Genomic DNA, 15,134 nt, shown 5'->3' with positions numbered 1-15,134 from the left:
ACAGGTTTTAGCCTTTGTTAAAAAGTCTGACATTTTTAGGCAACAGTTAAAAGAATAGAACTTGCTGTATTGATCTGGTATTCTAACTCTCCACCATCCCTCCTGTAAACAATACTCATACCACCTCTGGCGGGGGGGAGGGGCGCTGAAACAAAAGCCAGAACAGGTGTGTTGGCACCAGAGCTTGTTATGAGCTCTAAGGCTGGGTGGCCATGGAACTTAGCTTTCAAACTCGGACATTTTTGAGAGCGGAAGGGGTACTGTTGATAAGTAAACTAAGGAAATGGGAGTGACATGTACTGTCACCGCAAAATCAGATGTGTCGGCCCCCTACCGGAAGCCGGAACAGCCATCCGTGAATGTAGAAAAGGAAAAATCTACTGGAGGTTAAATGCGAAGCTTTTATTTGAAAATCTAAAAGCAATCTATAGAGCATTTGTTTGTAACAAATCAACTTAGAGGTTTTATCTGCATTTCCAAATTGAAGTCATGTGCAAATGCTTCGGGCCATTTCCCAGCCATCTTACTTTGCAGGTGGTGGTCCCACTCTTCCAGGTGGAGGCATCCTTGATTCTCCTACTCCTTCTGCTGAGATTCCCAGTATCAGCACCTTTCTGCTTCTCTCTGCACAGTACCTCCTCCATCCTACTCTGTCCCCACTGTCACCAGCTAGTAAAAGATCTCTTCTTGGAGTCACCCTCAGAGTCTACTGGTTGATCATCCTGTCCCTCCACTTCCAAGCTAAACATCATTATGTACGCCTTTCGGTGTATCTTTTTGCCCTATTTCAGAACCTAAAATGGTACCCTATTGTCTCCACATCCAGCCCAAATTTTTCGGCACAAATACTTCTGACTTCCAAGGCTCTGCGTAGACAGGCTTTAGCACACCTGGTAAAACTCAACTTCATCCAACCCATCACACACTGTTCCCTGCTATGATGGCTTCCTTGTTATCCCCATCGCTCAGCACAGGCTCATGGTTTCCCTCTTTCCCCTACCTCTTCAAACCTTATCCAACCTCAAAAGCCCTGCCTAAGTTTCCTCTTATCTCCAAACTTGCTTTATACCACAAGAATCTATTTCCTAACATCCCATTTCTATAGATACGACACAATTAGGTACAATCTCCATTGATCTGATTTTTCTGTACTTCTTTTAGCTCCTTGGCTCCCTAACTAGCGTAAGCTCCCTAATGACACTGAGCCACATAGTGTTCCTTTCTTGGAGCAGCTTCCTCAGCACATATCCTGCTCACATGTCCTACACACTAAGCATACAACAGCGTAGGAAACAGGAGCTCCTGCCCTCCCGAATTTAACCTAGAAAAACAGGAAGGATGCAGAATGGCCTATAAGTGGATAACTGCAGGCTAATTGAATTCTCTGGAAAGGGTTATGACGACAGTGAAGACGGGTACACTACCCAAGTGCAGACATTCAGGAGTCTTCATAAGCATAGACTCAAGAAGAACAAGAGTAGTCACCAGGAGAAAGAGCATTCTAGTCAAAAGCATGGAAGCATAACACAGGTGTGTTCAGCATAGTAGAACTGAAGCTGTAGAGGGAATGTAGAGGTGTGACTGGAAATGAAGCTGCAGAGAGGGGCAGAGCCAGAGGAGGAAATGCATTGTATGCCGAGTTCAAGATGCTGGATTATGTCCTATGAGCAACGGAAGCCTCTGAAGGGTTTTAAGCAGGAAAGTCACGTGATGAGATTTTCTTTTAGAAAAGTGATTTTGGCAGCAGTATGGAAAATGAAGACTTAACAATTGGGAGTCCACTTAGGCAGTTAACAAAGCAGAATTGGCAAGATGTAATGAAGTCTGGAAAAATGATAACTGAAAAGGGTGGATTTGAGAGAAGTTAGGGAGGTGTGTCACTACTTGGTTATAGATTTGTTGTGGGAGTAAAAGTCTGAGATGAATCAAGACTGATACATGTTTTGGGCCCCTGAGGGGAAGGTACTGCCGTTTACTGAGATAGAAAACCCAGGAGGAGCAGGTCTGAAGGTACAGATGAGGAGTTAAGCATGCACATGCTGAGTTCGAGGAGCCTGTGAAACATACCAGGGAGAGCTCTGATCAGCAGCTGAATGATGGTTTGGGTTCCCAGAAGATACACCTAGATTGAAGATAGCAGTATGTAAGTCATCGCTGGAAGACATTCATGGAGAAAAACATAAGACTGTACAGAAGGCCCATCACGTGAGAAGGTAGCCCAAAATGGAACACTGGGGGCATCCCTGTTATAGGGAAGGAGGAAAGTGTTAAGCTATTAGGCAAGGAAGTAAAATGAATTTGTTAGTACAGTCAGAAACCACTAAATCATCATGCTATTGAAAAGGAGTGGGGCGCCTGGATCGCTCAGTCAGTTGAGCGTCCGACTCTTGATTTCGGCTCAGGTCATAATCTCAGGGTTTTAAGATCCAACCCCACATCGAGCTCCACGCTCAGCATGGAGTCTGCTTGAGATACTTTCTCCCTTTCCCTCTGTCCCTCCCCCCACTCATGTGTGCTCTCTGTCTCTAAAATTAGCAAATAAATCTTTAAAAATAAAAGGAAGGAACAGGAGTTATTTTTTTATTAGTAAGCAGAATCTATGGAGAGTTAGTTTTCAATGATTGGGTTTTATTTTTGCTATTTTTAATCCTGCTTTGTTTCATAGTTTCCTCTTTATTATGTGGCAGATACATGCATTCTGTTGGCCCACTCCTACTCTTTAACTCCCCACGAGAGCTCCCCAAGGATGAAGACAGGGTTTTTTATTTGTCCTCTCTCCTCCCGCCCAGTGCTTGCTTATCAAGTTGGATGAATGATTAAAGAAATGACATTTATTTATATCTCACCAAAGATGAGTTTTTCATCCTGGAAAGCCTACTTTTCCATGCTATAATGAGGCTGAAACATTTCTCACTTCCAGCCTTCTTTCAACAGGAATTTTACTTTCTTCCTTGAGGAAGTTCCCCTTTTTCTTTGTTTTGTTAAACTTGTGGGTGTCAGTTCCTCATCAGTTTTTAGCATCCATAAGTTTTTTACAAGTAGATACATGCAATTGAAGAGTGTGGTTATGATGCAGTGGATTTGTGAGAAAGTAAATCTTTAGGTATTCATTCCCTCAGGGTTTTATCTGTGGCTAATTTTTAATTCTGTTCCAGGTTCTGTAATTCCAGCTAAAGATGGTAAAAGCCATGAAATGTGTTTTCTAGCAAATACAAAGAACTTGTGAATCATCTGCTATTTTTGTTTATTTGTTTGTTTTGCTTTTTGTTATTTTAGATTCTGTGTCTGATTGATTGTCTTAAGAGTTGGTGTCTGGTGTCTAGAATTCACTGCTAGCTCTCTCAAGTGATATATAGTCTAACTGAGCATAGGAAAAATTTGCAGTTCAAAAGTGTGTATGTCAGATTGGTTGCATAAAGAACAAATGAGAAAAATCAGTGGATTTAATGTTATCAGCAAAGGTTTTAATACACAGGTGTAGGACTTAACCTGGAGCTTAAATATGAGAATTGCCTGGCTTGGGGGGAAAAAGGGAGTGGGTGGGTGGTGTCACATAATGACATGAGGTCAAACAAAGTGGCAGAAATGTGTAATGCAAATAGTGGGTGGGGAATGGCAGTGGTTAGAGCGGAAAACAGAGTCAGATCTTATTCTACGTGCCTTCGTTGAATGTCTTCCGACTTGCTAAGTATTAATTAAATAAATGCGTGAATTTTTCATTCCAGCTGTTTGCCAGTCTCCCTGCTTAAATGGTGGAAAATGCATAAGACCAAATCGATGTCACTGTCTCTCGGCTTGGACAGGCCATGACTGCTCCAGGTAAGGCAATCAGAAATGAGTGTTTATCTACAACATAAAGAGGTCAAAATTCACGGGACATTTGTCCCAAGAGCCAGAAGATATCTCTAGTTTAAGGATAAGCTTTTTACATTCAAAACTGTCCATTTTCAGATGCTCTCTAAATTTGAACTGGAGCCAACACAAAGAAATATTAGTTAAGAATTGACAAAACAGTATCTCAAAAATAAATAATCTTGTGCTCACTTTGGCAGCATGTAAACTAAAATTGGAATAATTCAGAGAAGGTTAGCATGGCCCGTTTAAAAGGATGACATGCAAACTCATGAAACATTCCATATTTTTCCACCAAAAAAAAAGAAAAAGGGTTAATTAAACAAATAAATTAACTGCCCTTTTGAACAGAAGATTGCATCATTCATATGTAAGGATGTAAAATAAATAATAAACTCAATACATCGTATTGATGTTCACTTGCATTCCTGATTACAGTAAAAAATGGTATTGAGATTGATAAGAAATGTTTGTTTTTAAAGTCAAAAATCTTGTTTCATATTTCTAGTGTATGTATATGCAGTATTTAATTGACTAAAAAAATTATGTAAAAATATGTCTGCCAATTGGTTTCTCATTTCTTTTTTTTTTTTAAGATTTTATTTATTTATTTGACAGAGAGACACAGTGAGAGAGGGAACACAAGCAGGGGGAGTGGGAGAGGGAGAAGCAGGCTTCCTGCCGAGCAGGGAGCCGGACACGGGGCTCGATCCCAGGAGCCTGGGATCATGACCTGAGCCGAAGGCAGACGTTTAACAACGGAGCCACCCAGGCACCCCTGGTTTCTCATTTCTAAACAGATAAATATCGTAGTTGAGAAAAGATTATCACAAAAATAAGTCTAAGGGAAAATAGTTAAAAATAATTTAAACTTTTTTTTTACTGAAGTATAATTGATATCCATTAAATTAGTTTCAGGTATACAACATAATGATTTGATATTTGTGTCTATATTGCAAAATGATTATTACAATAGATCTAGTTAGCATCCATCACCACACAGTTATAAAATGTTTTTCTCCTGGTAAGAACTTTTAAGATTTACTATCTTAGCAACTTTCAAATATGCAATACAGTGTCATTAACTACAGTCACCATGCTGTATATGACATCCCCATGACTTATTTATTTTATAACTGGAAGTTTGGATGGAAGGGCCATCCATGTTGTTGTAAATGGCAAGATTACATTTTTTTATGGCTGAATAGTATTTCTGTGTGTGTGTGTGTGTGTGTATCACATTTTCTTTATTCATCCATCAGTGGACACTTAGGTTGTTTTCAGATCTTGGCTATTGTAAATCATGCTGCAATGAACATGGTGGCACATATATCTTTTCGAGTTAGTAGTTTCATTTTCTTCAGATAAATACCCAGAAGTAGAAGTAGAATTGCTGGGTTGTATGGCAGTTTTATTTTTAATTTTTAATTTTTAGAGCAACCTCCATACCATTTTGCACAGTGGCTGCACCAATTCCCATTCCCACCAACGGTGAATTAGTGTTCTCTTTTCTCCACATTCTTGCTGCATCTTGTTCTTTCTTGTCTTTTTGATAATAGCCATTCCAACAGGTGTGAGGTGATACCTCATTGTGGTGTTGATCTGCATTCCCCTGATGATTGAGGATCTTGGCATCTTTTCATGTACCCGTTGGCCTTCTATATGTCATCTTCGGAAAAATGTCTATTCAAATCCTCTGCCTGTTTTTTAATCTAATTGTTTGCGTTGTGTTTTGGTTTGGGGGTTTTTGTTTTGTTTTGTTTTGTATTTTGGGGGTTTTTTCGCTATTGGGTTGTATAAGCTCTTTCTATATTTTGGATAGTAATCTCTTATGAGATATATGATCCCATTCAGTAGGTTGCCTTTTCATCTTGTTGATGGTTTCCTTTGCTGTGCAGGTTAGTTTGATGTAGACCCACTTGTTGATTTTTGCTTTTGTTGCCTTTGCTTTTGCTGTCAAATCCAAAAAACTCATCACCAAGACCAATGTCAAGGAGCTTGCCACCTATGCTTTCTTCTAGGAGTTTTATGGTTTCAGCTCTTATATTCAAGCCTTTAATCCATTTTGGGTTAATTTTTATGTATGATTAAGAAAGTGGTCCAGTTTCATCCTTTTGCATGTGGCTGTCCAGTTTTCCCAAGACGTTTGTTGAAGAGATTGTTCTTTCCTCAGTGTATATTCTTGGCTCCTTTGTCATAAATTAATTGACCATCTATGCATGGGTTTATTCCTAGGCTCTTTATTCTGTTTCACTGATCTATGTATCTGTTTTTATGCCAACACCATACTGTTTTGATTACCATAGCTTTGTAATATAGGTTGAAATCAGAGAACATGATGCGTCTAGCTTCGTTCTTCTTTCTCAAGATTTAAGCTTTTTTAAACCTCAGGAAATGTCAGACACACTACATCATGCAGTGGATAAAATATTTTCAATATTATAGCACTATCCTCACAAATGTTGAAATGTTGGAATATTACCAGCTCTATTTTAAGACTTTCAATATATATTATTGTATTACATCACTTAGATTTGTATTATGTATATTTACTTCCATCTTACAGTAATCATTAAAAACAAATGGATATTTTCATATTCACCTTAAAAAGTGGGAAACTCAGTTAACTGAAAACAACTCTAATTTTTCCATTTCCTTTTATTTCATCATGATTAGAATATCAGAGTCAACTTGCAAAGACAAAAATTTAAGTACAAACTTCATTTAAAAACATCAGTCTTGTGCCAATGAATTTCTTCATATCATCCAAAGTATATGCCATCTTTGCAAAGAGAAAAAATAAATTAAACCCCAAAGAGCAAAGTTGGATTGTATATGTAGAAGCTTCCAAGATAAAAATGATAGTTTTACCTGAGAGCAGAGTTGAAAGAATTTAAGAAAATGAAAATCAAACTGGAATGGGTTTCTGGGGAAAAAAGAAAAGAAGAGAGAGAGAGAGGGGGAAAAAAAAGATAAATAAGAATGGCAGTGACTCAAAAAGGAACAGGAAGTATTTATAACATCCTTATAATCTTAGACTTTCTATTTCAACTCCTTCATCTTATAAATAAGAAAAGGACACCCAGAGTTGTTTGTGTGGTTCCCTAATATCAAAATACGATATAAGAGCTCTTTCTCAACTAGGGGAAGGATAATTAGTAGCTTCTTGAAAATACTGTCTATTAATAAAGAAAACAAAATCTAGATATTCTTATGCAGAAGTTTAATAAAGGAATCCAAATGTATATGTTCAGCAAAATAAGCTCCGAGGCATATCCCATATTCAAGGGAAGGTCATCTTCCACCCAGAAGACTGGGCCAGCCCCTGCCTCCTTCTACTGTCATCGATTGTTCTAGGAGCAACATATTAGTAAGGACTGTCTTACCACAACTCTAACTAGCTTCATTAAAGAAAGGAATATGTTGTCACAATAGAAGGACCTTGCATAGAACCCAAAGACATGAGGTGGCTAAGCATTAGTAGGACCAGACTGAGGACTGGAAAGCCATGCAAAGCCTCTCCACCTCCTGTCTCCCTTCCTCTCTCCAGTGCCCGCTCCATCCTCTACAGTGTGGTTTTCTCTGCTGTTCAGTTCAAGTGGAAGGACAGAACTGCTTACAGCGTCTACATTTTACATGTCACACCACAGCATCCACAGAAATAGTGTGCTGACCCAGTTTAAAAATCTTAAAAATTGAAGGGCCCACCATGTATCAGTGAACTGTGGTCCTAGGTTGAGTTATGTTGTACTAATGTGAAGAGTCATTTTGTCAAGATCTTTACCTTACTTTTGGGGTAAAGGGGAGAGGAGGCTGGCAATTCCCAGAAGAAAGAACCATGTAGTATGATTCCCCTGAAATGGGAAGAGGAGAAAGCTTTTCTGAGAAATCAAAACAGTAAATGTTTCCAGACATTTTTTTTTAATTTCCTACTCTCCCGCAAGATTGAGTGCCTTGAAGATTGTATCCCTCGTACTTAGTCCAGACACAGAAACAGATGCTCAGTAAAGCTTGTTCACAGATGGAGCCGTGTCCAGGCATCAGTGACAGCTGGTGGAGAAACACCCCTGTGGTATCCATTAAATCCCTCAACCTATAACCTTCTCTGCTGATGACTAAGACAGACCCGGTATTATTCCCAGTTAGTTCCGTCCTGAAGAAAGGGAGTATGTTTCCTCTGATCTCTATGTGCATCTTCAGAAAATTGATCCTAAATAAATGGCATAAATAAAAACCATAAACTGTTAATGCTGTAAGGGACCTTCAGGTTCACAAAGTCCAAACTCATTGTTTTACAGATAAGAGGATTATCAGACGGGAGACTGGCGACAGAGCCAGGATCAAAACTCAAGTTTCTGCTGATTCTCAGATCTTTTCGTAAGGTTGGCACGTGTTCTCTCAAGGAATGACCCCCAACCGTACAAACAATGTCACGGAGGATGCCCAGGCGTCTGAGACTTTCAGTCCTGTTTTCATCAGCCCCTAAGCTTTTACCTCTTCACTTCAGTTCTTCTGTTGAATCTCTTTGTTTTTTGTTCCAGGAAAAGGAGGCCTGGGTTTTAACCACTGCACAACCAACCAGCTCTCCTAAAAGCAGGATCATCTCTTCCTGGTAGTCCTGGGCATCCTGGAACTTATGCAAAGAAATTCCAACACGGTGCTGGGTCTTGTTTTGTTTCGTAAACTTGTTATTTGGGGATTACCTTTGTATTTTGTGTTCCATTTTGTTATTCCTTGTGACATACTTTCTTACATGTTTCCATTTTTAAATATGCTTGTATTTTCTATATAAAAGTATATTAAATAGATGCTGCTCCACTCACAAAATGTATATACTCTGCTGTCTACTGGGGAAGTTCCTGCTATACATTTTTATTCGGTTTACTTAAAATGATTTTTCAATTAAAATCTATTTTGCTATTAAATAACATTTGGCTGGATTAGTGCCATTTTGTGAGATGTCCCGGAAACAATGATGAGGATAATGATCTTTCATCTGTGCTGCTGGGACAATACAGGATCACATGCAGTGTACTGAGAAAGCACAGTAAAGGAGGCCCCTCATTCTAGCTCCATCTTCTTTACAGTATGTGGAACAATAAAGGTTTCCTTTTATTGAATCAGTGGGTAACTACTGGACCTTACCACCCGCCACCCAGAATGCTGCGCTGATGCTGAGGCGTAGCCTGGCTAATTCCTTCCCCAGTGTGTGGAAAGCTATAGGCATTCAACTTAGTGGATGGAGGAAAAAAGTATGGTCATGGCTCACAAAACAAAGTGGTTCCCTTCCTTCTCACAGCTGGAATAAGAAATGCAAGAACTGGAAGATGAACAGAGAGCCCACTACTGGGTCATAATCCCACAACTCACTGCTTTGGGAGATAGGAAGAGCAGGACAGAGAAAGGGAAGGAAAAAGGCAAATGGAAGAAATTCCCCAAAACTGTGCTCCTGGTCTCACTTGCAAAAAAGAATTGCTGTCCAAAGCAGAGCTGAGCTTCCCCCTCAATCCCCACTCACTCCATCACTGTACTTCTGCCAGGATAAAGACTTCCCCAGACTTCTGGAAAATAAAGCCAAACACTAGACTTTGTTTCAAATAGGAAAATCACAATCAACTCACCTTCATCCTGGGAGAAATGCTCCCAAATAGGGCATGGGGTGCATTGTAACACTATGAAGAGGTGCAGGAACAATGAAAAAGATCTTGATTGTCCTAGTGGTTCTCTCCACTGCCCTACACACCTCAGCTGTTGACTTCTTCTTTCTCCTGACATTCTCTCTTGACCAATTTTACATGCTTATCAGTATACCTTTTATTTAGCTTATTGATGTCCCATCAACTTCCAAACTATGTTGATCTTCATCATTTTATAATCATAAAACTATAAAATGAAAGCCAAGTAATAAAAAGAAGGATGGCACCGGAAAATAGAAGCTAGGGAAAGCTACTGCATTTGAAAACAAAACTCAGCTCTGAAAGTGTACCTACTAAGTGCAATTTGTATTGGGTTACTTTGAATAGGTGAAAAGATCTTTATTTCATAGTAAGTTAAATTATTTTTGTTATGTAGACAGTACAGTGAAGTAAAGCATCATGCAAATGAGGTTTGCAAATAATATTTCATATCTAGAAATGTGCATAGAAAGAAATTTGCCAAACTTTATTAGTAATGATTTTCCCCAAGACATGGAACATTGGGAAACTTTTACCTCTTATCCAGATTTCCCCTTTATTTCTGACTTTCTTTTTTTTTAAACATGCAGAGAATTTTTATTTATTATGTATGTTAATACTTATATTTATTTAAAGAACAGAGTCACAGAAGTGCAGGCCAGGTATTAGGGTTCAAGGAGCAACAGCGATGAAATATATTATCCCTGCATAATGGCTACAGTTTCTGCCTTATTTTGAATGAAAATATATTACTTTTGTATTCATAAGTGTACTTTCATATTCACCAAAAGTAATCTTAAATTCATAAAAATTAATGGAAGTGTAAAAGCCCCACACTAAAAGGTCATCTTTCTGTCTACCCTAATTAATCTGGCATATGCATTGGCATCAGTAAGTTGAAAGATCTTGCCTCCGTATCGTTTTGTTTAAACACTTCCTCAGGAATCTTTAGAGAAGAATTCAGATCAAGGTGATCTTTAGGTTAATATAAAGATGGAAACTGCTACCAAGAGCAATATCCATAAATTTGGAGCTACGTGTCTACACAGGAGAAAAATATTTGCTGATGATCAAATTAAAGGATTTAACAAGTTAATTATTGAGACTGGCAGTGTATTTTTACAGTATGTCCTTGTGTTTCCTGCCCCAGGTGAGTGCATGAGTCTGGCATAACATTGCAAATTTACTGGCCAGATTACATCAGAATTACTTTCTTATGCTTCCTTAACAACTAACATAGAGACAGCAATACTCTTCTTTCTTTTTTTTTTTTTTTTAAGGGCTTACACCTAATTTCTCATGTTTCGCTCCTAACTCTGACCTTAAGGCAGTGATAACAACTTCAGACTTCCATTTTTTTCCCCTAATGATCTTACAGACCGGCCATTCCAGGTAACCTGGGCCCAAAATGTAGACTTGGATAGCACCTGAATGAAATGGACTGTTTTGAAAGTAATGGAAAGCTGCAAATGTTTTGTAAGGGCCATGTGTCAGCGTGTTCCTCGCTGCAGTCATCAGCGGGCAAAGCCGCTTAAAGTATATGCTTTCCCCGCGAACGTCGCTGGGCCGTTGGGTTTTGTGAATGAAGCCACACTACGTTAAAGAGACCCACACAGAGCTCCGCTGTTCGGGTGTCTGTAAGAGTTACAGTACAGACTGCTGTCCTGTACTGGGCAGGGGAGAGATGCTGATCACAGCCACCCCTCATAGAATTCTGGTGTGTTCCCTCCACCCTCATGAGTCCCGACCTGTCTAATTACACGCCTGATCCTCACCCTTCTGAATCACTGAGATTCCTCCTTCCATTATGTCCACTGGATCTTTTACTTTCCCAGCAGAGTGCTTCAAGCTAGTTTATGCTTCTGTAAGTTCAAGTGTATCCGATCAGCAAAGGCAATAAAGAGTGTGAACTGACAAACTAGAAAAACCTGAAAGAATGGATTAAGGTGAAGACCACAAAAAAGAAGCAAAAACGAGGTGCATGCATTTCTCAGTTATACCACATTCTTCAAAAGAGCTGTTGTTGAGACTCTATGAAGTCTATAATTAGAGGGGAAATATTTCCAAACTCTTTTTTGCACACCTTAGAGTTGGCATGCTGCGTTGTCATTTAAAATGTATTTTCTCGTAGGCTGTCTCAAAACGTGTGAGGATTGGATGCCTTGTATCAACCAATGGCTGAGTAAATGTTTGCGTCCCTCCCTCTTCTTAGCCCTTCCCCAACCCTTCTTGGCTAATTCTGCAAAGCTCCCTCTTAACCCTAGGAAAACTGACGTACAGAGAAGCGATACCTACAAGATCTAGAAATGACTAGCCAACACCTGAAGTCCAAGGCTAGGGTCCAGAGTACTCGGCCACAGCGCTTTCTAGACAACAAACCTTAGCTAGAATATGGCTGGTATTTTCAACCCCAAATAAGCTTTGTAACTCTGGTAGTTTATTATGACAGCCTATGTTTCTGGTGTTTGCAAAAGAAAATGTTCCTAATCACAAAGCAGCCTTGGTTTTTGTTAGAGTCCCACCAAATAACTCTAGGCTATGTTTAAAGGGCAGCCCAAAATGTTCCATAAGTCATAATTGCCACATTGAGACTTCATGATGAATGGCTTCAGGTCTCTGAATGCCCATGTTGTCATCTCCAGGCCTTTGCCCAAGTCATTCCCTTTACCTGTGTCATGTTCTCTACTCCCAGTTCGGACCTAACCCCACCAGGGTAGTCACTGTCTCCCATACTGTTCTTTCTACCATTTGTTCTTGGGTTCTCAGATGCTGTTGACTTTGCTCTCAACCCCATTGCCTCCACCCCAAGGTCAACTTCACAGGACACAGGGAGAGTGAGTTCTGCCCTTTCTCATTCCAGTGTCCCCTGAAATGAGTGTAATGTGTAATCCCAGCCTCTTTTATTTCCTGACCCCACATTCTGTCCAGGCAACCGGGCTAGACTGGAGGAAACATTACAATACCGAAAACCAAGCTCTTCAGAGGAAATACAGACATTAGCCCCAGTGCAATGTTGCCCATCCTCTAGACAGGTGAATGAAACATTCTATGGATCTTATGGATTTGATGCCTTGATGGCCCCGAACCTCTTCCACTAAAGAAGGAACAACACTGAGATAACTGCACAGCCAAGCACTAGAACTGGAATTGAAGAGCACTCTAATCCTTGGCCCATTGTTGTGGCTTGCTATCAAGTTGCCAAGACAATCAATTTTCCTGTACCCTACCGCCCAGTGGCCCTGCTACCAACACAGCACAAGTGACTCTCCTCCACTTAGTTCCGCTGGCTTGGTGTTCATCATTCTGACCCAGGTATTAGAATAAGGCCCTAAGGATTAATGAAGTCTTGGCCAGAGTCGCCTGACCACATCCCCAGATATAACAGTGTCCAGGTAGCAATTAAAATTAGACTTTAACATAAACCACAATATTCAGCAGAGTTAGGGTATTTAACATGTTTCATTCATCCAAAGTATTAACATCTCTAAGATGGAAATGCATCTTACAATGGCATGGCATAATACAATTGGCAGTTTAATGGTATATCTCACCATCATGGTATCTCAGATTTAATATGAAGCAATCAAATGACATCTTCGGTGCCCGACCCTATATTAATATAATATTTGACACATGGAAATTTACAGCCTTAGGTGAATTGCTGGCCTGCGGTGCTGGAGGTGCTTTCTGGATCTGTGGAAAGCCTTTTGAGTCTCTGTGTCCTTTAAACTCTGCTATTGCTAATAGAAAATAAACATCAAGATAAAGGAAGAACATACGAGTTCTTTGAAAAAGATTCTTTCCTAAACATCATTGGTTTTGATTGTATGAGTCACTGCGGAATGCCTCTCCAAATCCTGACCCTCCCCCTTGATTCTGTTGGTTTTCCTAGTAAGTGAGTGGAGACAATGGGAAAAAAGGAGTTGGCTAAATCCAGCTGCTTTCCTCCCTAAGGTGCCTCATAACAGAATCATTCCCTTTCACACACGTAAACTACCTGCTCCACCCATCTTCAGCCTTGTCATCGAGTTCCCTGGTGAGTCACATAAACACACACTGGAGGGCTTGTCTTTTTGGCAGTGGTGTCTGGACTACACCCCTGCACCGTGACTTGGTCTCCCATCTTCGCATCGCTGATATGATCACATATCTCTTTTCTCCTGGTGTGCTGACCTTCAGTTTCATATTCCTGTCTTCCAGAAAATATATAGGCCTTTTTTCCAAATCAGCTTTTGCAGTAGCAGGTCACAACTGGTCAGTTCCCTTGACGGCACAGCTTTCTGCAACATTGTCATAACCAGAAGGGGAAAGGGCCTTGGGAAAGTTAAGGTTCTCGGGGGCCAGGGACTTTCTTGATTTTCAGATTTTAAAAATGAAACTCAGGGGTGAGGGACTTACCCAGGGTGACGCCATTAGGAATACCATGAGAGGGGCGCCTGGGTGGCTCAGTCGTTAAGCGTCTGCCTTCTGCTCAGGTCATGATCCCAAGCTCCTGGGATCGAGCCCCACATCGGGCTCCCTGCTCAGCGGGAAGCCTGCTTCTCCCTCTCCCACTCCCCCTGCTTGTGTTCCTCTCTCGCTGTGTCTCTCTCTGTCAAATAAATAAATAAAAGCATGGAATGCATGGAGGAATACCATGAGGAACACAACTTTGGCCACTGCCACTAGCCCTTCCTCCAGGGAGTGTATACCTCTTCCCTCAGTTTAGATTGTCTCCAACTGCAATCTCCGGAAGAACAGATGAATTGCAACACTAGGCAGCTGTCATTCTCTTTGTAATGTTTCTGGATCCTAATAAAAGCGTATGAGAATGTACTGGATGCCACTGTTATAACCCAGAGAGTGGTGGCTTTATAGGTGCAGCACTGTGGTTGGGAAATGGGCCTTGAAGGCATACCTGCAAATGACTCTATTTAAGATCAAGAAACAATCAATTGTGCACATCAAAGAGAGGACTCTTCTCTGAGATTCTGCTTCCCAGATCTTCCTCTCTCTCTATTTCCAGTTACTCCTAACCTGTTTCCATGCCTTCGCCAATTAGCCAATTAAGTGAAGCCTTGTGTTTTATCTTGAAACCTTCAATTCATGTGGTTTCACATTTTTGGAAGTGGTAATATAATCTCCTAAATGCGTCTGCATTGGTTTTGATCGTGTTTTGTGTTAGTCTCTTGGGGGAGGAGGTTGGAGGGGAGAAAGGGAGGAAGGCAATTAGGGAAGGGATAGGGAGAGAGGAGAGCACAATTTTTTGATCAAGTACCAAACTGTTTTCCAGTGCCAATACTGGGCTGATTCACTACCAGCTCCAGTACTGAGGGAAGGCTCTTACAAGGTGTTTTTGTCCCAGAATTGTTCATTTAGGCAAGGTGGGAATTGCAGACTGTGTGCCTTTTCTACATCATGCAGCACATACAGAATATTGGAGTAGAGTTCTCAAATTAGATCCTGGCATATGTCCCAATGAACATCACTGAAAAGAATGACAGTGGGAAAGGTCTAGGGAGTTACAAGTGATTGAGCTGCTTACCTGATCATCCAACAGCTTCTAGAAAAATTGACTAAAACACTGAAATCTCCCCTTCTATGTTCCCAAACATACACATGCCATAT

The 15,134-nt window shown here is 40.4% G+C and overlaps 1 protein-coding gene and 1 non-coding gene across 7 annotated transcripts in view; both read left to right on the top strand.

Moving 5' to 3' along the window:
- The window catches only part of SVEP1 (sushi, von Willebrand factor type A, EGF and pentraxin domain containing 1), a 192,873-nt gene extending 184,093 nt beyond the window's left edge, over positions 1–8,780 (top strand). For 5 of the 6 annotated variants that reach the window (XM_045882897.3, XM_045882896.3, XM_045882895.3 and 2 more), the window contains 2 exons: positions 3,726–3,819; positions 8,394–8,780. In XM_045882897.3, coding sequence (XP_045738853.2) covers positions 3,726–3,819; positions 8,394–8,415 — 116 coding nt within the window. In that variant the 3' untranslated portion in view covers positions 8,416–8,780. The other variant, XM_064579228.1, reaches the window with a different exon arrangement.
- Positions 4,037–4,143, top strand: LOC123850302 (U6 spliceosomal RNA). The gene has a single exon (XR_006792269.1). It is a non-coding gene; the product is annotated as a U6 spliceosomal RNA (small nuclear RNA).
- Positions 8,781–15,134: the final 6,354 nt, after the last annotated feature.

The sequence above is a fragment of the Mirounga angustirostris genome, unplaced genomic scaffold, assembly GCF_029215605.1.
Source record: "Mirounga angustirostris isolate CCGP_5_RB_7025 unplaced genomic scaffold, mMirAng1.0.hap1 SCAF_15, whole genome shotgun sequence".
NCBI classification, from domain to species: Eukaryota; Metazoa; Chordata; class Mammalia; order Carnivora; family Phocidae; genus Mirounga; species Mirounga angustirostris.
The sequence above is the reverse complement of the archived record's forward strand: the minus strand, read 5'-3'. Positions and strand labels throughout refer to the sequence as shown.